A 26,597-nucleotide genomic window follows, 5' to 3' on the forward strand; every position below is an offset into this window, starting at 1 on the left:
CCCAGCCCCATGGAGATGACACAGCCTGACACTCTGGCTCTGAGACATGTGACCTGCCCCTTTCATCTCAGGGGTGTTCCTGCCCCCTGTCCCTGTGTTGCCAGAGCTTGTGGGCCTGTGCCGTGCACCGAGCGTGCCTGCTCTCAGCTCCCCACCCAGCCTTGGCACAGCTCAGTGCCCTGAGCCACTCACTGTCTGCAAACCCTCCGGCCTGCACCCAGGCCTGTGCCCACTTCCCGTTCTCTAGCCTGTCAGTTTGCCTTGAGCTAAGCTGGCGTCACCATCGGTACCCTGGATAGCGTCGCTTCCCAAAGGGGCAGTGGGGGCCGGACGCCGGCTGAGATCAGGCTGGGCAGGATCAGAGCCATGTGTGAGCCCCAGGGCTCATAACACCCTGATGTTAGGTGTATTTCTGGGGGCGAGCTTGCTCAGGGGACCCCAATCTGGACACTAACCCTCGCCCGGATCCCCGCAAGGCACAGTGTTACAATGCCGGTTGTGGTCTGGTTCTGTCTTCTGGGTTTTCAAACTTCTGGGGTCACGTTTTCATGGTTTTCTTCCCAGCCACCTGGGCTACAAAATGAGTTTAAAAAACAACTGAAATTCTCCCCTAATCCCGGGACTCCGGGAGTTGGGAGCTTTTATGTTGACGCTTGTGATAAAAACCACAAGTGTTGGTGTCACGCCCCACGCTGAGCACACACCTCGTTCAACACGGCTGCCTCTGGGTCGCTCGGACAGTCCTCCTGCCCCTCTGCGCTTCGTCTGGGACAGCTGCCTGGGGATGTCGGGGGATCCCGGCTGCTTTTCTAAACTCTGTGCCTTGGGCCCTGCAGATCTCTTCACCAATTGACTCCTGGGGTTGAAAACCCACCCCACTTAGATTAAACCAGATTCAACGCAGCAGCTTGTGATGATCCTTCTGTGTGTAACTCCCAGTCGGGAAACTTCATCTTCTAAGAGCCCAGCCGGGCTTCCCTTCTGGATCCCGGGCCTGATCCCAGAACAACACCCCGGGCTGCCTTAGCGCCTCCAACGGCAGGGTGGCTGGTCCCGTCTCCACAGCTTCCAAGGCGGCCTGCGAGCGCCAAGCTCCTCCCGTTAACTGGGGGGAGGAGCCGCTGCCGGAAACCGAAAGCGGCGGCGGCTGTAGCCACGCAGTTGCTGGGCCCTGCTCCGAGCCGTGGGGCTGCAGGGAGAGGCGAGGGCGGCGGGATGGCCGGGGAAGGTTTCCTGCAGCGGTTTTACGACGCCAGCGTGTTCGTGCGAGGGGACGATGAAGACTTTTGCGCGTGGAGGAGCTACGAGGTGGTGGAAAAGACGGTGGCCAAGCTCGTGGAGTGGCTGTATCAGAGCAGCACCGGGCTGTACCCCGAGGGTGCCTAGCCCACGAGGAGCCACCGGCAGGGGCTGCACCTCCAAAGATCTCCTACATCTGCGGGGCCCAAGGGGAGTCGCTGTTCCGCTGCGGGAGCAGGTTGGTGGTGGATCTGGACACCCTGAGAGCAGACCGTGAACCCACCCCTGCTAGCCCGGCCCTGGGCTCACCCCCCGCCTGCCCCCCGCAGCCCTGCCGGTGCCCCTCATTCCCGACCCGCAGTCTCAATGGCATTCCAGATGAACTATTTCAATTAGAAGACAAATAGAAACAATAACGTGCTAACGTATTTTGGAGGCCCCAGGCCAGAATTGTAAACCTTGGGGTTGATGATACTGCAGGCAGGTCTCTTAGTTACCATCCAAAACAGGAATCTCGCTGCATTTTAACCTTCCGGCAGGATTAATTTGTTGTGCCCTGTGATTTGGGGCTTTGTCCCACATTTGATCCCTGATGGCTTGTGAGGTAGGTGGAGAAAAGATCTGATGGATTTTCCCCTCCTTTCCCAGGAAAGCATCGACAATCACCACTTGGATCCTGTCCGCATCCTGCAGGACTTCCACAGATATGTGCAAAATGCTCTGACTGCAGGTAATTTGGGGGGGGCGGGAGCAGAAGGGTGGATATGTGGGAGCCAGGGTCTGGGGGGCCAGGAATGTGGAGTCAGCAGAGGAGTTGGGGTACCGGGAGGGTGAATTTGGGGGTGGGCATCAGATCGTAGGGGGTGAGAGGGTGGATTGGACATTGAGGTGGGATTGGGGGGTATGGGAGGGTGGGGAAGGGACCAGAAAGCTAGGAAGATGAATTTGAGGAGTGGGGTCAGGCTTGGGGTTATGGGGAGGGATCAGCTGTTAGAGGAACCATCTGGGTAATTGCTCATAACACTTTTGTTTTCAATTTTCTCTCTCTTCAGATGAAAACAGCCACCCCAGAGACAACGGTGAGTATGAAATAAATGGCGGGATATTGTCAAATAACTGTGGGCCATGTGTATTAAAGAGTGCCAAATACTAGAGCAGATTGACCAGGTACTGATCTCAGCTCCCTGGGGTCAATCCGGAGTCACTCCCTAACTACAGTGGGGTGACTCCAGACATCGTGCTGACTCCGTGGGTGCTCCGGAGCTGGATCACCCACAGGGAAAAATTGGTGGGTGCAGAACACCCACCGGCAGCTCCCCGCCCCAGCTCACCTCCGCTCCGCCTCCTCCCGCAGCGCGCCGCGTTCCCCCCTCCCTCCCAGGCTTGCTGCGTGCGTGAAACAGCTGCTTCCCGGCACAAACCCTGGGACGGAGGTGGGAGAAGCAGGAGCCACTGGGCGGCGCACTGGAGGAGGAGGCGGGGCCGGGGATTTGGAAAGGGGTCCAATAGGGGCAGGGAGGGGTGGAGTTTGGGCTGGGACTTTGCGTCAGGGGTGGGGGCAGGGCTGGGGCGGTGCGAGCACCCACCGGCGCCCCCAAAAGTTGGCGTCTGTGACTCCAGATCTACACTCCTTTAACTAAAAAGAACAGGAGGACTTGTGGCACCTTAGAGACTAACCAATTTATTAGAGCATGAGCTTTCGTGAGCTACAGCTCACTTCATCGGATCAAATGAATGGGTTAGTCTCTAAGGTGCCACAAGTCCTCCTGTTCTTTTTGCGAATACCGACTGACGCGGCTGCTGCTCTGAACTCCTTTAACTGAGAGCAGAAGTCAGCCGCAAGTCATATTCTGAAATGCTGTCAGAGTTTTGGATGCTACGTCTGTTCCTGGGTTAGACGCTGAAGGTGAACGAGGATGTGATGTTGGGGTGCTCCAGTTTTGGGGGTGCCCTTGCTCAGCCCTGATGGAGAGAGCTGCCAGGGCTTCCTTTTTTGATGGTCCAGTAGTTTACTGCCCAAGGGAACAGCTTTCTGGATGTAAGCAGTGTCAGGATGAGCTCCACCCTGACATCTGGTGGTGAGGTGTGGCAAGTTGTGGAAAAGAACTTCAGGGGCTGATCTCATTTGCATAGGCACACCCACCCCACCTAGAATGAGGCCATAGCTGCCCAAATGGTCACTTTGGCTGCTGTGGGATCCCCAGTGTCTCTGTTATTGGGGCAGGAAGAATAAATTGTTATTACCCTGACTATGGGAACTGTGCTTGGAACTGTACTTGGCCTTTTGTTATGATGGAGGGATTCACCATCAACTAAGTAGCACTCGCTAGGCAAGGGTCATGGGTTCCAAAACTCTGTAGAGGGAGAAAGGCTGGGGACAAGTATTAATACTTGGTGGCATGGGCCCCTTGGTGAGGGCCTTATGTGCTCATTGCACTTTCTCCTCTCTCCACTGTGGCATATCAGAGCTAATTTTGATTCTATTAGGAGTCTAGTTACAGGCTGCTGAGCTCACTTTGGGTTAATGGTGCACCAGCACTGAGGCTCCCCTAGGACAAGCTGAATTCACTAAAGAGCTGAACTGCCTAAGAGCTGAAATCACTGACTGTTGTGTTAAGTAGTGGGGGAGCCTGAAGATATATTGTGGAGCAGTTTGCGGGACGGCTGGGGTGCCTTGTGGACAGGCTGGTGGAGCAGTCCATAGGATGGCGGGAGCTGCTGGTGGGCTGCGGAGCTGAGCGAAGCAGTTCGTGGGGCGGCTGGCGGAGCGGAGCGGAGGCCTATGGAGCTGTGGGGCGGTCAGCTTCAGGTCATGTAAGGTGCCTCTTACCCCCACCCCCATCTCCACCCAGGTTGGGACGTAAAGCTCCGCAGATAAACTTTCGAACTCTGGGGCTGCCCTGACCAGGGACAGAGACTTTTGGGTCATTGGACTTTTGGGACTTTGGGTGATTTGGCGTTGCTGGACTCAAGAACCAAAGGGAAAAGGGCATGCCCCAATTTGCTTGGGGTGGGTTTTTTGCTCATGGGTTGTGTTATGAATCCTGTTGGTGGTGTTTCCCCAACATAATGCCACATTGTTTCTCTCTGTTATTAAAAGGCTTTTTGCTACACTCAGACTATGTGCTTGCGAGAGGGGACGTACTGCCTCTTGGAGGCGCCCAGCGGGGGTGGTATATATTTTTCCCAGGTCACTGGGTGGGGGCTCGAGCCGGTTTGCATTGTGTTATTGGAACGGATCCCCTAGATATTGAACCCGGCCCTGGTTGCTGCCAACTCTGACGGGCAGAAGGGTTACATGTAGAGAGTTGGGTGTCCCTCGTCATCCACCTTCTGGGGTAGCCCTGCCCCAAGGCCCGTCTGCAAGACGCCCATCTGTAGGGTGAACTGTTTTGAGAAGCCAGGGTAGAAGAGGACCCGGCTTGTGGGTTAGATGGTTCTTTAAGGCTTTTAACCTACTGTCCCCAGCTTCCATCCATTTGATCTTTTGGGGCAAGTGTCCTTCACCAGGTTGGTAAGAGGGGCTGCTGTTGTGGCAAAGTCTAGTACAGCCCGCCCGTAACAGCTGGCCAAGCCCCGAACTCCACCAACAATGGGGTCTACCAGTACAGGTCGACGGTGGTCTAAGGTCCAGCAGTCCACAGCCAGTCCAGCAGCTCCTGCACCCCGGGCTTGGGTAACCTGGGTATTGCTTGGACTTTCCTAATGTCTATGCAAAATCAAATCGACCGGTCTGTCTTTGGCACCAGCTCAGTCGTACTCCTCCACCCGCTGCGGGGATTCCTTGATGACTCCTAGGGCTAGCATAGACTGCAGCTCTTTGTATACCATTTTGCACATCCTCCTTGTCCGGAGCCGGGGGCTCTCCTGGACTTTGTGCCCCAGCTCGGTCTGTATGAAGTTGTAGATCAAATGCATCTGCCTTGGGTGTGCTGAGAACACCGAGGAAAACGTCTGAACTAGCTGTAGCTTCTGTGCCCATTGTTCAGGTTGGAGCTGGGTTTGAATTGGGTGCAGATCTTGAGATGTCATAGCTTGAGGGCCTAGCTCCAGCTCGGGGAACAGAAGGATACGAGCAGGACCTTCTTGATCTCTCCAGGCCTCTTAGGAGGGTGACGGGATATATCCGCATCTCTTTACGCTTCCCAGACTGACAAATCTCAAAGTCAACCAGCCCTACCCTTCTTATTGCCTCACATGGTCCTTGCCATCTGGCCAGCTGACTCGGAGCTTGGTAGTAACAATAATATACTGTCCCAGGCTTGTGTCATCGGGGTTCTTGATTGTAGGTGTGTTCCTGGCAATGCTGAGCTGTAGTGAGGTTCTCCTTTGCAACCCCCTAGCACTCTTAGCCTCTCCCGTAGCTGGAGCACATGCTGCAAGGAGCCTGTAGCTCTGGGTTCCCAACATTCTTCCAAGGATTCCCAAAGGAGGCCCAGAATCCCCTGGTGTGGTCTCCCATACAGCAGCTCAAATGGCAAAAACCCTGTGGAGGCTTGAGGGACCTCCCATACAGGGGTAGCATTCGGTCCCAGTGGCAGAGGTTAGAGGCTGCAAACTTTTTCAGCACCATCTTCATGGTCCCTTTGAACCACTCCACTAACCCGTCAGTCTGCTGGTGGTAGACTGATGTCTTGAGGGATTTGACCTTTAGCAGCTCATGCAATTCCTGCATCAGTCTTGATGTGAAATTGGACCCTCAGTCCACCAGAATTTCTCTAGGTATCCCGACCCCAGTGAAGACCTTCATGAGTTTGGTCGCAATGGTGGGTGTGTTTGTCATGCAGTGGCTGGGGGGGCGGGGGGAGAATAGCCTCAGGTGTACCGTGTCCTGTAATCCTCTGTCACCAATACGTGCCAAGAACCCAGCGGGTTTTTCTCGAGTGGCCCTATTAAGTCCAGGCCTGTTCATTCAAAGGGTACCTCCAGCACCAGCAGGGGGACCAGGGGAGACTTTGGGGTTCTCTTGGCCCCCCCCAGGTGACAATCGGTATCCCAGGCCAGTGAAATCTGAGGCTCACCCTTTCCAGTGTTTTCTCCCTCCCCAAGTACCCACCTCATGGCACCAACTGAACTGGGTGTAAGACTCATTTGCAGATCTCTTGGGGACCTGAAGCTGAACCCTATTTCCCTGGTTTGGGGGTTCACTGTCACTCGGTACAGTCATTGGTTTCTGTGTTCAAAGGGTCGATCTCTTCACCATTAGCCATAGCTCTGTGTTCAAATGCCCAACTCAGGGTCTGGTCTTCGTGCTGTTCCCTTGGAAATCCACATCTTGCATTAGCCATTTGATACTTACAACCTCGGGTGCCCGGCAGTTGGTGGGGTGTTGGGTCGAGCTTCCTGGCTGCAGGGAGGTTCCGTCTTCTCTCTCCAGCTCCAGTGAGTTCCCCTGGTTTGGTTGTTTCCATTGTCCCTAGACCTCCAGCTGGTCTCCAGCCCAGGGTCTCAGGATCTCCCCGAAATGCTTCAGATCCCAACCTGAGATTACAGGGTAGGCCAAAGCGGGTGACAACCCCTTACAGCAAGTCTCCATGTGTTTCCCTGCCATCAGCGGCACTTCCTCCATGGGATAGGGCCATACGTCCTATGGATGCTTTGCCAGCAGATCGTGGCACCAGGTGGATCACGGGCCTGCACTAAGTTCTCCCGCACTGATGTCTGATTGCATCCTGAGTCCTTAGGCCTGTCACCTCACCGGTACTGTCATTTTGGCCAGGCCCTGTTTGCAAGCTCTCACATTGGCTGTCCAGGCTTGCCCGTTGCTGCAATCCATGAAGGCCCAGTCACACCACAAGTGCCCCCTCTGGCCACACTCAGAGCACAGGGGGTCCCTCTTTGGAGGTGTTTACCGGTCCAGGAGTATGCAGTGATTGCCCACTGTCAGTTTTAGCTCCTGGACAGAGCTCAGTGACCCTCCCTAACCAGCCAGTGCGCAATCTCTGGCCCAGAGGTGCTGATAACTTTTATAAAGTGGAGACAGTTGTCACAGAGAGAGGCTTAAATATGGATTTAGGTACCAAACTTTAGGCAGTCAGCTTTGGAAACTTTTAACTTCACCTTATAAAACAGGAGCAAACAATGATGGGCCAAAAGAAACCTTTGGTAATACTGATCCCACAATTTCCTTCCCCTCTCTCTCCTTCTAGACCCAGTGTTCCAAGCAAAAATGAACAAAGATAGCAGGCCTCCGATTCCTAAATCAACAAAAGGTAAGTTGGACATTGTCATAAATATAAAGGGAAGGGTAAACACCTTTAAAATCCCTCCTGGCCAGAGGAAAAACCCTTTCACCTGGAAAGGATTAAGAAGCTAGGATAACCTCGCGGGCACCTGACCAAAATGACCAATGAGGAGACAAGATACTTTCAAAAGCTGGAGGGGAGGGGGGGAACAAAGCCCCTCTCTGTGTCTGTGTGATGCTTTTGCCGGGGACAGAACAGGAATGGAGTCTGAGAACTGAGTCAGTAATCTAGCTAGAGATGCCTTAGATTCTGATTCCTTTAAATGGCTGATAAAATAAGCTGTGCTGAATGGAATGGATATTCCTGTTTTTGTGTCTTTTTGTAACTTAAGGTTTTGCCTCGAGGGATTCTCTGTGTTTTGAATATGATTACCCTGTAAGGTATTCACCAGCCTGATTTTACAGAGGTGATTCTTTTCCTTTTTCTTCTATTAAAATTCTTCTTTTAAGATCCTAATTGCTTTTTCATTGTTCTTAAGATCCAAGGGTTTGGGTCTGTGTTCACCGATGCAAATTGGTGAGGATTTTTATCAAGCCTTCCCCAGGAAAGGGGGTGTAAGGTTTGGGGAGGATTTTGGGGGGGAAGACGTTTCCAAGAGGGCTCTTTCCCTGTTATATATTTGTTAGACGCTTGTTGGTGGTAGCAATAAAGTCCAGGGGCAAAAGGTAAAATAGTTTGTACCTTGGGGAAGTTTTAACCTAAGCTGGTAAAAATAAGCTTAGGGGGGTTTCATGCAGGTCCCCACATCTGTACCCTAGAGTTCAGAGTGGGGAAGGAACCTTGACAGATATTTAAGAACATAAGAACGGCCAGACTGGGTCAGACCAAGGGTCCATCTAGCCCAGTCTCCTTTCTTCCAACAGTGGCCAGTGCCAGGTGCCCCAGAGGCAATGAACAGAACAGGGAATCATTAAGTGATCCATCCCCTGTCGCCCATTCCCAGCTCCTGGCAAACAGAGGCTAGGGACACCATCCCTACCAATCCTGGCTAATAGCCATTGGTGGACCGATCCTCCATGCATTTATCTAGTTCTTTTTTGAACCCTGTTATAGTCTTAGCCTTCACAACATCCTCTGGCAAGGAGTTCCACAGGTTGACTGTGCATTGTGTGAAAAAATACTTCTTTTTGTTTGTTTTAAACCTGCTGCCTGTTCATTTCATTGGGTGGCCCCCTAGTTCTTGTGTTATAAGAAGGGGTAAATAACACTGCCTTATCTATTTTCTCTACACCCGTCATGATTTTATAGACCTCAATCAGATCCCCCCTTAGCCGTCTCTTTTCCAAGCTGGACAGTCCCAGTCTTATTAATCTCTTCTCATACGGCAGCCGTTCCAGACCCCTCATCGTTTTTGTTGCCCTTTTCCAAACTTTTTCCAATTCCAATATATCTTGTTTTGAGATGGGGCGACCCGATCTGCATGCAGTATTCAAGACTTGGGCGTACTGTCGATTTATAGAGAGGCAACGTGATAATTCCTGTCTTATTATCTATCCCTTTCTTAATGATTCCCAACATGCTGTTAGCATTTATTTTCTTTTGGGCAATTCCTTTACAACACAGAAAACAATCTATTACAATAGATCCATTGTCTGGAAATATTACACTTGTGTGTAAGACATAAGAGGTAATTGTTCTGCTCTGCTGAGCAGAGGTGAGGCCTCAGCTGCAGTTCTAGAAAACAAGACCTTTCATAGATTCCAAGGCCAGAAGGGACACGTGTGCTGTTAATAAATTGTATAGTCAGTTGCTTGACCACACTTTGGTTCGTTATTTCATGATGAAATATACCCGAGACCAAATAGCCAAGACAGCTTTATTAATATGGTACAAGAAGAAGGTTCTGTATCTTAACAATTTCTGAAGAGCCGTCCTGTGCAGCGATGTTACATTCACCTTACACAGACAGTGATTGTAACGATTTTGGGGTTCATTAAACAACAAACTAGTGAAAGAGAAAGGAATAGAATCTGTAATAAACCAAACTAGAGAGCATCTGCGGAGAACTGCTGAACAGGGCTACATGGGGTTCTCAACCCCAGCTTCCAGGGCACAGCTCGAAATTCCTATATTCATAGACTGTCCCTTTTGAGGGAGCATCTCTAAACGATAATCTTCCACAGACATGTCTCTACAACTTCCCTCTTAAAGAAAAATGAATGAACTCTTACATACATGTGTACATATAAACACCTAACAACTATCTAATCATGTATGCATTAAATTCTCAACCCTTCTAGCACATTTCCATAAACCCAATGTGTGAACTCCCTAGAGAGGAGAGGTCACCAGCACATCACTCTGGCGTGAGTCTTTACCACTCACTTTCCTCAACTTCCCCTTCTCTAGGCAGGTCAGCAAGTCTCTAGGAGTCTTTCAGGACATTTAATTTCCGGTTTTGACCTCAGTATCAGCCTTTCATTGGAGTCTGAGTTGTTCTCTTGCTCCTTGCTAGTTTCTCCTTTGTGTGTGGATGATAAAGGATCAGATGGGAAATGCCAGAGTCCACATCTACGGTCAATGTGTTGGAACTTTCTGGGATTACTCGTAGATCCCTTCAGTTACATCAAAATGTGTCTCCCTGGTCTGCCTGGTCTACCTTAGACCGGGAATGCAGCTGTTCTTTAATGGTGCTCCTTTGGCCCCAAGTATCAGAGGTGGGATCCCTCAGGCACACTCTATTATTTGGGTTAGAGATGGGAGATCATGGGCCCTTTTCTCAATATAAAGTTTCTGCTTCCGCTTCTGATTGTCTTTCATCTTCCGTATGGTTTCATTGTTAAGAGATTTCAGCAAGTTATCAGTGATTGGTAAATTCTTCCCATTACCAGCTGAGCTGGAGAAAAGCCATTCTCCGAGGGTGTACTTTGGTAAACAGAAATGCTTTATACAAGTCACCCCAAATGTCAAATTCTTTACTGTCCGTACAGACCTTTCCACAAGTCCATCAGATTGGGGGTAATTTGGACTTGATTTTTTGTGATGAAAATCCTGATCTAGGACAAATTGCCTAAAATCTGCACTGGAAAATGGCAGCCCATTATCGCTGAAGACTTCATCTGGAATTCTGTGTCTGGAGAAGACTCCCTTCATGCCGGCTATCACTGACTACTATTAGTACTATGCAGCGTGCAAATTTCTAGATTTAGAGACTAATCATAGACTCATAGAATATCAGGGTTGGGAAGGACCTTGGGAGGTCATCTAGTCCAACCCCCTGCTCAAAGCAGGACCAACCCCAACTATATCATCCCAGCCAGGGCTTTGTCAAGCCAGGCCTTAAAAACCTCTAAGGAAGGAGATTCCACCACCTCCCTAGGTAACCCATTCCAGTGCTTCACCATCCTCCTAGTGAAATAGTGTTTCCTAATATCCAACTGGACTAATAATAATAATCTGTGACTATTGAATAATCCTTTGATTGCCAGGTAACGCAGTCAATGCTGACCTTCTCATAAGGCCTTTGTGGACCTGGATGAGGTCTCAGCAGCTCTGCTTGTTGGCTTGGCTTGTATTTCAGGCATGAAAAGCCGTTTCTTACCATGTTAGTAATGTCGTGAGTGATCTTCAGCCTACACCACACCTCTCATGCTCGTTGTTTGCGCTTTTCAATTCCTAAATGTCCCTCCGGGATCTTCCGTAGCTTTACTTTTCGGAGGATCATTGGAATTACAACCTTACTGCGCTGAAAAATCACCCCCTCTATCACAGTAAGTTCATGTCGGCTGTTCCAATAGTCTCTTATACTGGAACAGCAACTGCTTATTTCTTCTGGCCACCCTTTAATGATCGCTTCTTTAAGGGTCCCCGACGATTCATCTTACTTCATTTCCTCTCTCATTTGTTGCAGTTTCCTGTTAGCTACTGGAGTTGCCTTTACAATCAGATCTACATAGGCTTATGTCCCTGTCTCTAAAGTCTTCTCTGGTTTCGTGGGAGCCACTGCTCTGGAAAGCGCATCTGCCGTGAACAGGAATTTCCCGGGTGTGTAGGTCACAACCAAATCATACGTTTGCAGCTTTATCCTCATTCTCTGAATCCTTAAGGTTCAGTCGTTTAGCAGTTTGCTAAATAACGCTACCAGGGGCTTGTGATCTATTTCAACTTCCACTGTCTGACCATAAATATACTGACTGAATCTCTCACAGGCAAACAATATTCCTAAAAGCTCCTCTCAATCTCTGTGTATCTGGTTTCTGCCTCAGTCAGGGATTTGGATGCATATGCCACTGGCTGCCAACAATCCTCATTCTGCTGTAAAATCACTGCTCCTAACCCAGACTGTGAAGCATCTGCGGAGATTTCAGTCGGCCTTCCTGGTGCATAGAACTTCAACACTGGCTCTTGGATCCGTTGTTGCTGTTTTAAACTTTCCCATGATTCCTTCTGTTCTGCGCCCCAGGACCATTCATTTGTATACTCTGGGAGTTTTCGCAGAGCTAATGAACCATTTCCAGGAACTGTTGGAAATCTTCCTTTGACTGCAGCTGGGGCATCATTTCTTCCTCTTAGCTAGTTTTACACCTTTGTTGGAAATAATGTCTCCAACAAAAGTCTGTTCTGTAACCCTGAAAACACCTTTCTCCCTATCGAGTTTGAAGTTTGCAGTTCTGGTTACATCCAGGACTTCCCGAAGTCTACAATCATGCTCCTTTTCCTTTGGGCCCCAGATGATTATGTCCTCCACTGAGGTGTCATCATCGTTAGTATGTTCGTGGACCATATGCATGGTTTTGCAGCACACGTCTGGTGGTGAAGCTCTGCTGAAGGGTAAAGTGCAAGAATCTGTATCTCCCCAACAAGCAGGGAATTACCTGTGCATAGTTTTGAGCTTTCTTCAGTTAATTTTAGCTGCCAAAAACCCGAGGATGCATCCAATTACTTAAATATTAAGCATTTGCAAATTGAGCCATAATCTGTTCTCTGGCTGGTAGTTTGAAATGGTCTCTCCCTAGAGCCTTAGTGAGGTCTCTGGGATCTAAGCACATGCGTAGCTGGATGTTATTTTTCTCCACAATGACTAGGGAGCTGACCCATTTTGTTGGCTCCTCAATTTTTTGTGTTACTTGCATTGCTTCCATCCTTGTGAGTTCAGCCTTGAGTTGATCACAGAGTGCAAATGGCACCTTTCTATATGACTGGGTAACTGGAAGGACCTGCTTGTTTATCTGGATTATCTGTTCACTCTGCGAGCAACTCAACCCTGGAAACAGGTCATGATATTCCCGAAAGAGTCTCCTAGTCAGGTTCAGTATGATCTTGCAGTGAGAGCACCGGTTTTACCAGCCTGAGTTTCTCACATGCAGCCAGGCCTAAGATTGGTGTCACCCCCTTTGGCACTGCAATGAATGGGAGCCTGAACATGGTGTTTTTAGGTTGATGCTAGCAAGGCACACACCCCCTCCCCGCCCTTCACTGGTATATTTGTTCCAGAATAACCAGGTACTTTGATTTTGGTTGGTCCCAGTTTGGGTCTTATTTTCAGTTTCTCATAATCTTGTTCAGACAGCGTATTAACCTGAGTCCCTGTGCCCACTTTCAGTGGGATAATTGCTCCATTCACTGTCACAGGCTGTCGTATGCAGTCCCTCTCATTGGGCTTGCTAGATCCCAGAACGTCTGTGAAAAACTCCTCAACCCAGACTGTCTTGAACTGAGTGCACTTGACTGTTCTGCATTTGGGATCTGAGGCATTTTGCAAAAGGATTATTTTCCCCACGTTTACGACGGAGTTTCCGAAAGGCAACGCACTGTTTGGGGCCACGCTATGATCCACACCTTCCACATCACCATCTGTACCCAGCCTTCCTCCTAGCAGTGGTCTTCATAGCGAGTGGTTCCACAATTTGATTTGACCTAGTCTGTCTATATTCTTTCACAGTACTTGGGTAACCCCTTCTTGTGGATTCAGCTCTTTGGCTTGTGCTTTCACAGTTTCTGTTGTCCTGAATATCTGGGGAGCTTTTTCTAAAGTTAGTCTCCTTTATGGAGCAGTCCCTCTCTTAACACGTTGTCTTTAATGCCCCAAATGATTCTATCTCTGACCAGAGAATCTGCCAGCTCACCAAAGTCACAGGTGTTACTGAGTTTCCTTAATTTTTTGACATATTCCTCTGTGGCGTCACTAGTTTTCTGCGCACGTGTAAAAAAAATTCTCTCTCTCAAAGGTCTCATTACTTTCGGCATGCAATGTTCCTCAAATGTAGTCAGTGTTGGACTTAATTTCTTGCTTTCACCTTCTTCAAAGTTCAAGTCGTTATAACTATCCAATGCTTTCTCCCCAACAACATGCAAAAAGACAGATGATTTCACAGGATCACGTTTCTCCTCCACCCCTCTGGTTGCTGAATACAATTCAGATCTCTGCTTGATTTTTTCCCCCCAGTTCTCTGCAGCATTGCCTGACAATGGCAGACTGGATGGAAGTTGCAACACATCCATTTTTAGCCTTTTTTCCCCCTTCATAAGCTAGTCAAACTAAGACTAGTTTCATAAAATACATACACAAGCCTTTGTTCGTCTCTGTTTGCTGCTCCAATGAATCTTGGGGTTCATTAAACCAGTGGTTCTCAACCAGGGGTACACATACTCCTGGGGATACACAGAGGTCTCCCGAGGGGTACCTCAATTCATCTAGATATTTGCCTAGTTTTACAACAGGCTACATAAAATGCACTAGCAAAGTCAGTCCAAACTAAAATTCCCTACAGACAATGACTTGTTTATACTGCTCTATAAACCATACACTGAAACGTCAGGACAATATTTATATTCCAATTGATTTCGTTTAAAATTCTGTGGTAAAAATGAGAAATTAGTCAGTGATTTGTCAGTAACAGTGTGGCTGCGACACTTCTGTATTTTTGTGTCTGATTTTGTAAGTCGTTTTTCAGAGAGGTGAAACTTGGGGGTAGGCAAGACAACTCTGCCGCCAAGGGGTACAGCAGTGTGGAAAGGCTTAGAGCCAGTGCATGAAACAACCATCCAGTGAATGAGAAAGGAATAAAACCAACTGGAGACCAGGTGTGGTGAACTGCTGTACATGGCTACCGTAGCGATGCGGACCTCCTGCTGGTCGCCTGGGAATTAGCCGTTCACCAGGCTTGACGTGCCCTGTGTTGGCCAATGTCTCACTTGCCACTGGCTCCCGTGTCCCTCCTGGACCCTGGTGCCCCTTTCCCTTGGGGTGCTGCCCCCTGGCAGTGCCCTTTTATCTCAGGATTCTGCCCACTGCAGTAACCCACAGATCAGGATCTCCCATCCCGGAGAAACCCCACAACCCTCTCTCCCCACCTTGCCTCAGTGGCTACTGCCAGTTACCATCTAGCCCCCGCTCACTGGGGCAGACTTCAGTCTGTAAACCACTCATCACTGGCAATGGGGGTTTGGACCAGCTGCCTCTGCTGAACCCCGGGCTGCCCCTCTGCAGCCCCAGTGCCTTCATTAGGCCTTGTTCCAGGCCTGCAGCTCCTCCTCCCTTTCCCGAGCACCGCTCTGTCTCCACCTTCTCTCCCAGGCAGCGAAGTCCCGCTCTCTCAAGAGCTAACCCAGGGCTCGGCACCTTTCGGAAGTGGGGCGCTGAGTCTTCACTGATTCACTCTAATGTAGGGTTTCCCAGGCCAGTGGTATATTTTAACGTTTCTTAGAAGGTCTCTCTCGATAAGTCGATATATTATAGAACTGAACTATTGTCGTATGTAAACAAGGTTTTCAAAATGTTTAAGCCGATTCATTTAAAATTCAATTAAAATGCTGATCTTACACCGCTGGCCCGCTGCCAGCCTGGGCTTCAGTTCACCCAGACTGGCGGCGGGCTGAGCGGAGCCGGCGGCCGGGACCCCTCGGGCCGGCGGCGGGCTGAGCGGGGCCGGCGGCCGGGACCCCTCGGGCCGGCGGCGGGCTGAGCGGGGCCGGCGGCCGGGACCCCTCGGGCCGGCGGCGGGCTGAGCGGGGCCGGCGGCCGGGACCCCTCGGGCCGGCGGCGGGCTGAGCGGGGCCGGCGGCCGGGACCCCGGGCCGGCGGCGGGCTGGGGGTCTGTCGTCCGGCTCCTGCCAGCCAGGGTCCTGGCTGCCAGCCCTGCTCAGCCCGCTGCCAATCTGGAGTCCTGGCCCTGCCCACGTAGAGCAGGTACCTACCTTCTCCCCGGTTCGAGCCCATTCTCTTCCTCTCTCTCTGCACTGAGCTGAGGGTGGGAGTGCACTGAGCACAGGGCTGGGGGTGAAGGAGCAGGCTGGGGGTTGGGGTGCAGGGTCTGGCCAGAGCAGGAGGTTTGGGTGTGGAGTGCGTACCTGGGGCAGCTCCCATTTGGTGCGAGGGGTGCAGGTGGGAATGGGGTGGGGGTGGGGATGTAGATGTGGGGGTGCAAGAGTCAGGGCATGGGGTGTGGGGGGGTTCAGGGCAGGGGGCTGGGGTGTGTGTGGGGAGGGGGTTCAGGGCAGGGGGCTGGGGTACTCGGCTCGTGGGGGTGCTCCCAGCCCCCTGCCCAGAGCAGCTCACGGCAGGAGGGGATATGCCCTGATTCCACCCCCCCTAAGGCCCCGTCCCCCGAACACGCTGCCCCTCCCCTTCTTCCCCTCCCAAGGGCCGTCAGCTGATCGGTGCAGGGAAGGAGAGGAGAAGGGGCAGGAACCCAGCATGGCAGGGGAAGAGAGGCGCTTGGCTGCGGGCAGGACCAAGCTCCTGCCTCCTGGCCCCCCTGCCGGAGAGAGCAGTGGGGCTGAGTGGAGCCGGGACCCCGGCAGGTGGCAGGCAGCAGAGTGCCGTCTTTGGCCCACATGCCACAGACTGCCAACCCCTGAGCCAGCTCTTGCTCCCAGCCCTTTTATAGGGCCATCTGTGGCCTGATCGGGGCGTGGCCCCAGCTGTGGCTGCTTCCCCCATCGGCCCAGGGGTTTTGCTGAGGAGCAGGATAACTGCACTGCTACGGCTAACCTGTGTTCTCCACCCCAACTTTCAGGGCACATCTCTAAATTCCTAGACTCTTAATACACCAGACGCTTGTTTGCTCTACCAGGCAGGACAGGTTATAGCTTAGCACGTGTTTGCAAGTTGTATTGTAGCCTAGGGCCCGGCCTAGGGTGAATCACCAGGGACCAGCATCTGTGGAGTGTCTACACTGGGGTTTACACTCATTAACTGTGCAAATGCCACATCCGATCTGTGCCAAACTTTCAGGGAAATTTCTAGCCATCGACAAATGGAATCGTATAGATTTTGGTGATAAGGGGGGAAATGGGGGACACACAGAGCCCCCCCTCTTCCCCCAGCATTTTTTAGCAGGGCCAGCAGCTTCAACCACATCTGTAACTGGTAGATCTGAGAACCCGCCCAATCCTATGTGTCTATATGCATCGCTGGATCTTCTCTTTTCTCCCCATCTCATAGAGAGAATCACACTGCAGCCTTGGGACCCCAAATGCCCGGCTGTGCAGCTGATTTTCTGGCTGGGCGAGGAGGAGCTAGTCTCTGTGGATCTGGTCCCTGCTGTCCAGGATAAGGTGGTGTTGTCTGAAGACTGGCAGACAAACGACCTGGCCAGACTGTCCGACTGGTGGGACAAGGAGCTGGGCAACAGCCAGGAAAGATCCCGCCAGAAGGGAGAGGAAGTTGGGAGAGTCGGTGCTGACATAGTGGCCAAAGATGGTTTCTGGAGGTAAAAAAGATCCACCGCTGAAAGGAACTGAAATGTTCCCTTGGTCCTGAATCAACATTTTTATTTCCCAGAGAGAGATTTTCATTTTGACTCGAACTGAAATGTTCAGCTTTTGAAAACTAAAAAAATTTGAATTTCTGAAATGTTGAATTTGTTTTTTTCATCCTCTGTCCCCTTTTTTGGCCAGTGAATCCAATAGAAGGATGGGTTCCAGGCTGGTTTCCTCCCCATCTATTCCTTTTCCTTCTTTTTCCACTCTTGAACTCTGGAAAAGTTAGCGGCAAAGGGAAAAAATGAAACTTGGGCCTTGTCTACATGGGAAACCTTCTTTGGTTTAAGCCACGGCTTGAATTTAAGCCAGTCTAGTTATACTGGGATAGCCCTGGTGTGGACACTCATTCCCGTTCAGGAGTGCCTTGGTTTGGTTTTGGTGAGTGGGAACTGGCAGTCTGCACCTGGCACTGAAATGCGTCTGCCTCTGGACTAGGGTTAGGGGTGTAGGGGCTGTTTATACAGAGATCCCTCGCTCACTGAAATTCAATGAGGTTGCTCTTTCCCTCGGTTCCAGGTTCTCTTTTGCTAATGCCGAGACAGCTTTTCTCCGGGACATCGACAGTGATGGGGGGCAGTGATGGAAAGCTCTGAGACTCCTGAAGGTCATAAACAAGGAGTGCTGGGTCCCAGAATATGGCAAGATATTGACGTCTTACCACCTGAAGGTGACTCTCCGAGCATGCCTGGGTGGGACCATCTGCTGTAAGGGGATGGTTGTGTGTGTGTGTGGGGGGGGGGGAATAATTCAAGCATAGGTAGCTGTCTGTCTGGACTCAGGCTCTGGTCTGAGATGTTGTGAGTTGTGTCAGATCCCAGGCAGTGCAATCCGTGTTGAGTGTGGGCGTCTTCTCTGCTTTTGCTGGAGGACTCACAGAGACCTGGCGATATTGTATAATTCTAATCTATTTTGACTCTGATCCAATCTCATTCTTCAGGGTTTAGGCTAATCATCTGTGGAGATCAGGAAGGGGATTTTTGTTCCCCCAGTGCCCAACTGGCCAGGCTCATTCTGGGTTTCTTTCAACTTCCCCTGAAGCACTGGGGACCTGCTACATCTGGAGATGGGAAGCCAGACGGGGTGGGCTGGTGCTCTGAGCTGGTCCAGAGACTCCTCTTTTAGGTGCCTGGCTGATGGGTCTGACTCACATGCTCAAGGTTGCCAGATTTGGGGCTGCTCAGGGATTTCTTCAGGTCAGCCTGGAAGACCTTTAGCTCAGACATTTTTTCTCTGCAGTGTCGCTCAAGTGTCTAAGTTCAAGAACTGCTCAACAGGAACAAGGAGTTTTAAATGCTCTCAGTGAAAGTCACATCTCCCAGTTGATCTGGTTTCTCTAACATCACAACCGCCCCGCCCCCCGATCCAACTCAGTCGCCCACACAAAAAAATACAGGGGAGACAAAACCTGAACTGCTGATGAGGGGAGGGGAGTGTGAACCCAACAAAAATCTGTCAAGAAAAATAGCAAAAGGACTGGGCCGGATCCCAGCTGGGGTCACTTGGCCGTAGCTCCATGGGGGTTAATGGGGCTGGAGCCCCAGCTGGGGTCAATGGGGCCAGAATCCCAGCTGGTGTTGAGAATTCAAGGCATTACACTGATTTCCTGTGTCCTGGGTAAGTAACTTTGTGCTCTCTGTGCAGACCGTGCTGCTCTGGGCCCGAGATATTCACCCGGAGACGGAGAAATGGGAGACCCTGGAGTCGTCCCTGAAGACCCTCCTGACCCTCCTACGTCACTGCGTGAACGGGGGAACACTCCCCCACTATTTCCTGCGTGACTTTAACCTCTTCAACAAGCGCTACGGGGAAGGGAACGGGTTCTCTGAGTGCCTGGCCCTGCAGGTCCTCAACAAGGAGGAGGAGCTGTTTATATCCCTGAGACTCTCCCAGGAGGTTTCTGAGCGTCCAGGGGCCTTCAGCAGAGCAGGGGCATCTCTCTGGGAGTTTAAAGTGAGCCACTGGAAAGCCCTGAAGGAGTTGGAGGAGGAAGAGCTGTATAAGTGGGAAGAGGAACACCTGGGCGACAGGAGCGTAAGGGCCTAGCCTCTCTTAAACCCCATTCCCTCCCTCGGAGGAGCAGATCCCGGCTATAGGATTGTGCCGGGAAGCAGCCACAGCCATAGCTAAGGATGAGAAACGTGACATCTGAGCAGCTGTAAAATGCCTCCAGTTCCTCTTGAAAATGGCTGAGCTCCGTGGGGGCCAGGCTTGGAGCTGGTGCTGAAAATTTCATGGTTATTTTTTCAAGGGGTTCCTCAGATATATAGTCCCCTCCCCCACTGCCCTCACTTTAAAATTTCCCCCATTCTTATCAGGGGTCTGTCTGGGTGAAGCTGGGCAAAATACTCAGGGTATAATGGGTGTGAAATGGACGCCAGCCACAATGATCTGCCCCCCTCCCCACAGCGCCCCCTACTGGCAGGAGCTGGGCCTAGAGTAATTGGGCGATTCCCGCACCGCCAGCACCCCGCCCCCTCCCCACAGCGCCCCCTGGGGGGAAAGAATCAGGGTCACTCATGCCCTCTCCTCTCTCATCAGGTGTACTGCCCAGCTCGATGGCAGCAGAACAAGGCGCCCCGGCATTTCGACGCTGCTATTGCGGAGCTGAATCAAAACGAGAGACAATCCCCCCAGTGCCAAGGGAAGGCCGAGGTGGCTGTGAGGGGTGAGAACCCAGCATGGTGCCCCCGGCTTCACAGCAAGGGCCTGTCGGGCTCAGGGCACGGCCAGCCGCAGCTACAAACTGGGCAGCGTCCGTACACCCCACAACCTGGGCCGGAGACCCACAACATGTGCCCTGAGCCAGCTAGTCCCTGCCCTGGGGCGAGATGGGAGCCGGCGCCTCCTAGAGGGGAAAGGCCCCATGTCCCATTCCCCAAGCACTGCTGTGAAGATGGGTGTTTGATGTGAGTACAGAAATGACAATGCTCTCACCAGCCCCTCTGCTCTGCCCCCCAGATTCGAGCACCAAGGAGTGGGATGGTGCGAGCGGCAGAGCAGTTTGCCATGGTGGGTGTCATGTCTGAGGATTATCCCAAGTTTAAAAACGACAGGTCTGAGGCGCTGCATCTGGTCCTGATCCTGTCCTTGGCACAGAGGGAGAAAAGTGTGGGCTGGCATTGAGGGGAGAGCGCTCCCTAATGGGCACCCCTACCTCCCTGCAGCATTGCGCCTCTTACCACCACGCTGAGTCCAATGGCAGAGTCACTCCTGGTGCTTTCCAGGGAGATCTCCCCTCCAAACCGCGACCTGGCCCACTCCTGCTTAGCGTGAGACGGGCTGGGCTCACAGCAGGGGTGGGACGTCTGTGGCCCAACCCCAAAAATCAATATAAGGGGATGGCTGTGATGGGAAGAGCCATAAACCTGCAGAATAAAACCCTTCCCCGACCCCCTCTGTCTTTCCCAGGGGAGAAGGAGGATCTAACCCTGGACCCAGACACGGCCCATCCCGAGCTGGAGATCTCAGAGGACGGGAAGGAGGTGAAATGCGGGAGTTTCAGGAACGTCAGCTCCAGCCCCAGCCAATTCGACACGGCCAACTGCGTGGTGGCCCGGCAGAGCTTCAGCTCAGGGCGGCACTACTGGGAGGTGTTCGTGGGCCAGAAGCCGCGCTGGAGCCTGGGCATCGTCTCAGAGCGAGCGGAGAGACGGGGCAGATTGATCCAGAGGAAATCTTGGTGATCATGGTCTGAGGAAGTCTGTGCCAAGGGCTACTAGCTGATCGGCTACAACCAGGAGAAGGCCGGGAAGCCATACTGGGCGTTTGACACCAACCCGATGCCCTTTGACTGTAGCCCCCACCCTGAGACCATCAGGGTCTGTCTCGATTACACGGGCGGGGAAGTGACCTTCTACAATGCCGATAACCCCGGTAATTTGGTCCCCCTGTACTCCTTCTACAATGCTGCCTTCAAGAACGCCCCCGTCTACCCCATCTTCGACCCCTGCTGGCATGACAATGGGGGCAACGCCCAGCCCCTTAAAATCCTGTGAGTGGCTGATTTACTAGTGGGGGTGGGGACCAAAGCCATCCCAGCCTTGGGGCTACCAGCATATACCGCGGGCTAGCCAGCTTCACGGCACTGTTCTGAGAGCCACACTAACCTCACCCAGCGACCAGGCAAAGCCGGCACGGTCAGCTGAGACAGGCCGCGGGGGGTTGGGATAGGGCTGAAAAAGCAGCGAGCTGAGACCATGAGATACTCACTCACTACAGTGTATTCACCCTCCTTCCCAGAGGTATTGGAGGGTTTTCCCTTCAGCAACCTACTCCCCCAAAGCCCCATCCTCCAATGGGTTTGTCTTGACTAGGATAAAGAATATTTACTAATTACAATAGCTAGGTTACTCTGCTCAGAGCTGAGGATAGAACCCAGGAGTCCTGGCTCCCAGCCCCCCGTGCTCTAACCCACTAGACCCCACTCCCCTTCCAGAGCTCGAACAGGAGTGGATCCAGATTGCACCTGGTGTTGTCATTCTCACCTGAGCAAAGTGCACCTAAAACGCCTTCCAGAGCATAAATGAAGGGACAGGCTTGTTGGGGAGGGGTGAAGTCTGCTCTCACACACACCGATGTACATCAAGAGTTATCCCATCAGAGACCCGCTGAGCCCTCTGTCCCACCAACCTGCTGTATCCCTTCAATACCGCTGTCTGCAAACTGCTGTTGCCCCTGGCTGCCCAGTGGCTACTGAGCTTCAGCCCAGGGCTTCTGCTTCTCTGAGGATTTTATTTTACTTTGCTCAATAAAGAAAAATATTTGCTGTAATTTCCCAGAATCCTGAGTCGTGACTCAGTTTCTCCATCCAGATCCTTGGGAATCCAGGTTCTGCCAAACCCTTCCTCAGTTTAACCCTTGTGCTGCTGCAGACATGTATACGCAGCTGTAAACCAAGGCCTTCTACTCAAGAGCCCTCTGTGACGGGGTGCCCGGGGTGCAACCTGGACCGTGGCACTGCTGCTCCCACCAACCTGGGCTGCCCCTCACACTGTGATGCTGATGTCACGTCTCGTAAATCTCCGTTGTAAATCCCTGCGCTTACACAGCCATCCATCGGCAGGGACACACCCAGCTGGGTTACATGAATGATCTCCCAGCCACTCATGAACAAGAGAGGGGCTCCAGCCAATTCCCCCCAGCTCCCTAGCCTAGGACCCCAGAGCTGTACCATCCTGCCCTGATCAGAAGCCTGACCGCTGTGCGCTCATTACCTAGATTGCTGTTCCGACAAAAGGATAGTGGCGGTGCGCTAGCCCTTGTTAACCTGAGTTGAGATTCCCCAAGCACGTCAACCAAAACACACTGTTGTAGGTAAAAAATAAAACAGGTTTATTAACGACAGAAGGACAGATTGTAAGTGATTATAAGAGGTCGACATAAAGGTCACCTTAAGTAAATGAAAAGTAAACACACATTCTAAATCCTAAACTTTTACTCCAAGCAAGAGTTTTGTGCAAACAATGTCTCCCCCACAGATGGTACGCTCTCCTCAATACACGGGCTGGGACTGCCTGCCAGCCTGGGACCAAACTTTGCCAGTTCAAAGTCTTTGTCCTCCAGATCTTCTTCCAGGTGTTGAGTTTGGGGGGGGGGGAGGGAAGAGGTCAAGGGAGGTTGTCACCGCCTCTCTTTCATATGTTCTTCCAGCTTGCTGGAAAGATCTTTGCTGTGACGTGCGATCGTTGGCCCCCAGGGCATACGTGCCTCCTCCCAGAAGTCTCTCGAATTGTGTGTCGATGAGCTATAAACGCCCTCTGGCTATTGCTGTAACTGAAAGGCTGGTTGTGGGTGTTCCCAACCTCACCACATATTTCAGTAACACACACACACCGCAAAGCTTCATAACTCCCCATACCATGACACCACACACAATCCAACGGGGGGTCTTACAAAATGCTCCCTCACAAGGCAGGCGCGGTGCCAAACGTAACACCAGCATCCTGTCACAATGAGGGTACCAAGCATCACACCCTCTTGTAATCCCCGACTCCTCGTTCCAGCTTTCCAACAGCCCCGCGCTGGCACCTGGCTGGCAGGGCCCTGGCTGCAGGGCCGCCGCTGCCAGGCGTTAGTAAATATTAACATGCAATGGTGTTAAACGCTCACAATGTGTTTCTACGCCAACCAAAATCCTGTTCGGGCCGTTTTTCTCGGTATTTAGTCCCCTGTACCTGGGAAGCTGAAAAGTTCTGCCCTGCAGCTGAACCTAGGGAGCGAAGAGAAAACGAACTCAGTAATGCGAGTGTGGAATCGTTTCTGGTCATAGAATATCAGGGTTGGAAGGGACCTCAGGAGGAATCTAGTCCAACCCACTGCTCAAAGCAGGACCGATCCCCAATTTTTGCCCCAGATCCCTGAATGGGCCCCTCAAGGATTGAACTCACAACCCTGGGTTTAGCAGGCCAATGCTCAAACCACTGAGCTATCCCTCCCCAAAGAATCATAGAATATCAGGGTTGGAAGGGACCTCAGGTTTCCCCTGATCTTTCCCCTGACCGTACGGACAGCACACGCATCCAGGGGAGGGACCCTTTGAAAGTAATTCAGGGCGTCTACGGACGTATGTTATGATTGCCAGCAGGGGCTGAACGTGCTCTCCCCTGGCATTGAGTGACGAGCTGCGGGAGAAAGCTTCAGGAGCAGACCGTGGTTGCAGAAACATGCCTTCTCCGCCCCTGTGCATGGCCCAAGTGATGGACTGCGGCTGGCGCTGGGTTACAGATCACTCTGGTATCGAATGCAGGGCAGTAAAGGGCTATTAGCCTGACTGTACGAGCAAAGGGCAGCAGGCCTGTGCTTCGCCGGCCCTGATCGACCGGGTCACCCTCACCTGAACCTTACTTGCTAGGAAGGGATAGAGGGGCCAAAGCCCAGGGAAGAGGAGCAGGGGAGGGGACGGGTGTTGGTAGCTGGCCAGTCCAGGGGCTGGGCCTTAGGCCTAGTTTGGGGACAGCGAAAGGGGCCCGCTGCTGAAGTCACCGAGAGCTGAAGCAAGCGGCAGCCTCTGGGAACGTGATGTCGCAGCAGTGGAGATTCGGCCTAGAGAAGGTGGCCGAGGGATAGTGGCCAGCAGCAGCGTTGGCCAGCAGTATCAGAGTTCTTGCTCAAGCCCCCCGCACCCCGGGGAGCGAGGTGAGCCCACCGTGATGACAACTCTCAGCCTTCGCTAGCTAACTGTGAGTGGGGTGCGGCAAGGGAGAGGGGAGGGATGTGTTAAGGGGCATTTGTTTGTCCGACTGTCCCACCTCAAGGGGGGAAACTGAGGCAAAGGACACGGCCCAACATACTCTGGGGCGGGGTTTGCTGATGGTCACGTGCTTTTGAATCATGCAGGGTGAGGATTGTGGGGAGAGGAAAGAGCCCAGGGGGGAGAAGGGCCCGTGTCTGTGTTTTAATAACATCGGGGGGGAACTGCAACTCTTCCCAAAGAACAACAGGGAGAAAACCCGAGAGAGAGAAAACGGGAACCAGAGAGAGAGAGAGAACGCGAGGGGGACTCGGGCAGAAGTGAGCAAGTCTGATGTTCACTGGGTTAATTGGCTGTTCCAGCGGGAGGACCCGGGGGGGGGGGGCATTTGGGGGATGGGTTTGAATTCCTCATTCCCCACCTTCCCAACCCTTATCAGTAACTAACTACCTGACCCCATCCCTGCTTTAGCCCCTACATTCAGCTAGGATGGTTGGGCAGGTTGGCTGGGTGCCCCTGCTCAGATGACCAGCAGTGAAGCAGCTAATCACATTGACAGTGAAACAGTCGTCATTATGTTTCAGAGTCAACACACAAATGTGCTGAATAAGGCCATTCCCACCTCACAGAGCTAACAGCCCAGGCTGCCTGCAGACTCAGGCAGACAGCACAGCACTGGTAACGCTCAGTCTATACTGAGACAGTTTCCTCGCTGCCACCAGAGATAGTCTCGATGTCGTGGTCTAGGTGTATAAACCCCACGCTGTTAACCAAGGGTTACTGGGAACCTGAGCCCCATTAGGTCCCCGGGTGGCACCTGGTGGGTGTAGGCAGAACTGGGGATCAAACCCACCTGGGGCGGGGCTGGGTCTCCATAAGGGTGGAGGGAAAGCAGGCCAGGAGAGCTGGGGGAGAGGGAGCTGCTGGGGGAGATGCCTGGGAGCTGGGAACTTGGAGCCAGAGCTCAAGTGTCGGAGCCAGGAGGAGGCTGGAGGAAATTAAGCCAGTAGCCAGCCCCTGCGGAGGGGCAATCCCCGTGACCATGCTCTGGCCCAGACTTCCCTCCAAGGCTCCCTTGATGCCACGGACTTGGCGGTGCATACTCTGGCGTCCGGGATTGCAATGAGCTGCAATGCCTGGCTCCAGTCCTCTGGTCTTCCCCCAGAGGTCAAGCAGACCCTACAGGACCTTCCCTTTGATGGCCAGGGGCTATTTGCTGAACAAACAAATTCCAGACTGCATAGCCTAAAGGGCTCCCGGAAGACAATAAAGTCCCTCTGGCGACCCAAAGGAAGCCCTTTAAACCGCAGGCCACCCAGCAGTGGCCTTTCCCCCTTAGGCCCAGACAGGACTTCTCTCGTAGGAGGAGCAGATACAATCGACGCAAGCTGTCACGTCTTCCTTCTGGGCAGGGCCGGGGCAATCCAAACCCCCTCCGGGCCCTAAGCGCCCCTTTTGAAGGTGTGCACGAGGAGAGATTACCAGTCCACAACCCGGGCTATTATCCTCTCTTCCTGAACCGTCTATCCCACTTCTACCGTGCATGGTCCCTTATTACGTCGGACCGGTGGCTGCTCCGCACGGTAGAGGCGGGATATCCTATCCAATTCTGTTCCTCCCCACCCTCCCATCCCCCTTGCCCGTCCCTCTTCAGGGACCCCTCTCATGAGCAACTTCTCATCCAGGAGGTCCAGGCTCTCCTCGCTCACAGACGGTTCGTAGTGAACAAGGTGCATGACCACTTCGCGGCCCTCCCGTTCGGGCTTTGCACAGCGCCTGGGGTCTTCACCAAGTGCATGTCTGCCCTTACCTGGACGACTGGCTCCTCGGGGGCCGCTCCCGCCAGCAGGTGGAATCGCAGGTGCAGACAGTCAGGGACACGTTCAAACATTTAGGTATCATTCTCAATGTCAGCAAATCAGTGCTCGCTCCAACTCAGAGGATAGAGTTCATCGGGGCCGTTCTGGATGTGTCTCAAGCGAGAGCGTTCCTGCCAGAGACGCGTCACCTGGCCCTCTCGCAGAGAATCGGCACCCTTTGCAGCTTCCCCACCACCACGGCGAGGCAGTGTCTCCGGCCATTAGGCCAGATGGCGGCCTGCACATACATGGTCCAACACGCCAGGCTGCGACTCAGACCCTTGCCAGCGTGGCTCGTGTCCGTGTACCCCCCAGGCCGCGACAGTCTGGACGTGGTGCTGACCATCCCCCGGCACACCC

The 26,597-nt window shown here is 52.6% G+C and overlaps 2 protein-coding genes across 5 annotated transcripts in view; one reads left to right on the forward strand and one right to left on the reverse strand.

The window, feature by feature from the left end:
• The first annotated feature begins 1,215 nt into the window (after nucleotides 1-1,215).
• Nucleotides 1,216-17,769, forward strand: LOC140912219 (uncharacterized). Its single transcript, XM_073346350.1, has 6 exons — nucleotides 1,216-1,367; nucleotides 1,848-1,969; nucleotides 2,292-2,318; nucleotides 7,389-7,451; nucleotides 16,870-17,137; nucleotides 17,706-17,769. The coding sequence occupies exons 1-6, from the start codon at nucleotides 1,216-1,218 to the stop codon at nucleotides 17,767-17,769; spliced, it is 696 nt and encodes a 231-aa protein (XP_073202451.1).
• A 4,727-nt stretch (nucleotides 17,770-22,496) lies between these two features.
• Nucleotides 22,497-26,597, reverse strand: part of LOC140912289 (integrin alpha-X-like) — a 31,737-nt gene continuing 27,636 nt past the window's right edge. For 2 of the 4 annotated variants that reach the window (XM_073346479.1, XM_073346478.1), the window contains exon 31: nucleotides 22,497-23,397. The gene's annotated coding sequence lies outside the window, so the exon portion shown is untranslated. The remainder of the gene's footprint in view (nucleotides 23,398-26,597) is intronic. The other 2 variants (XM_073346480.1, XM_073346481.1) reach the window with 2 other exon arrangements.

Source organism: Lepidochelys kempii, chromosome 6, assembly GCF_965140265.1.
Source record: "Lepidochelys kempii isolate rLepKem1 chromosome 6, rLepKem1.hap2, whole genome shotgun sequence".
NCBI classification, from domain to species: Eukaryota; Metazoa; Chordata; order Testudines; family Cheloniidae; genus Lepidochelys; species Lepidochelys kempii.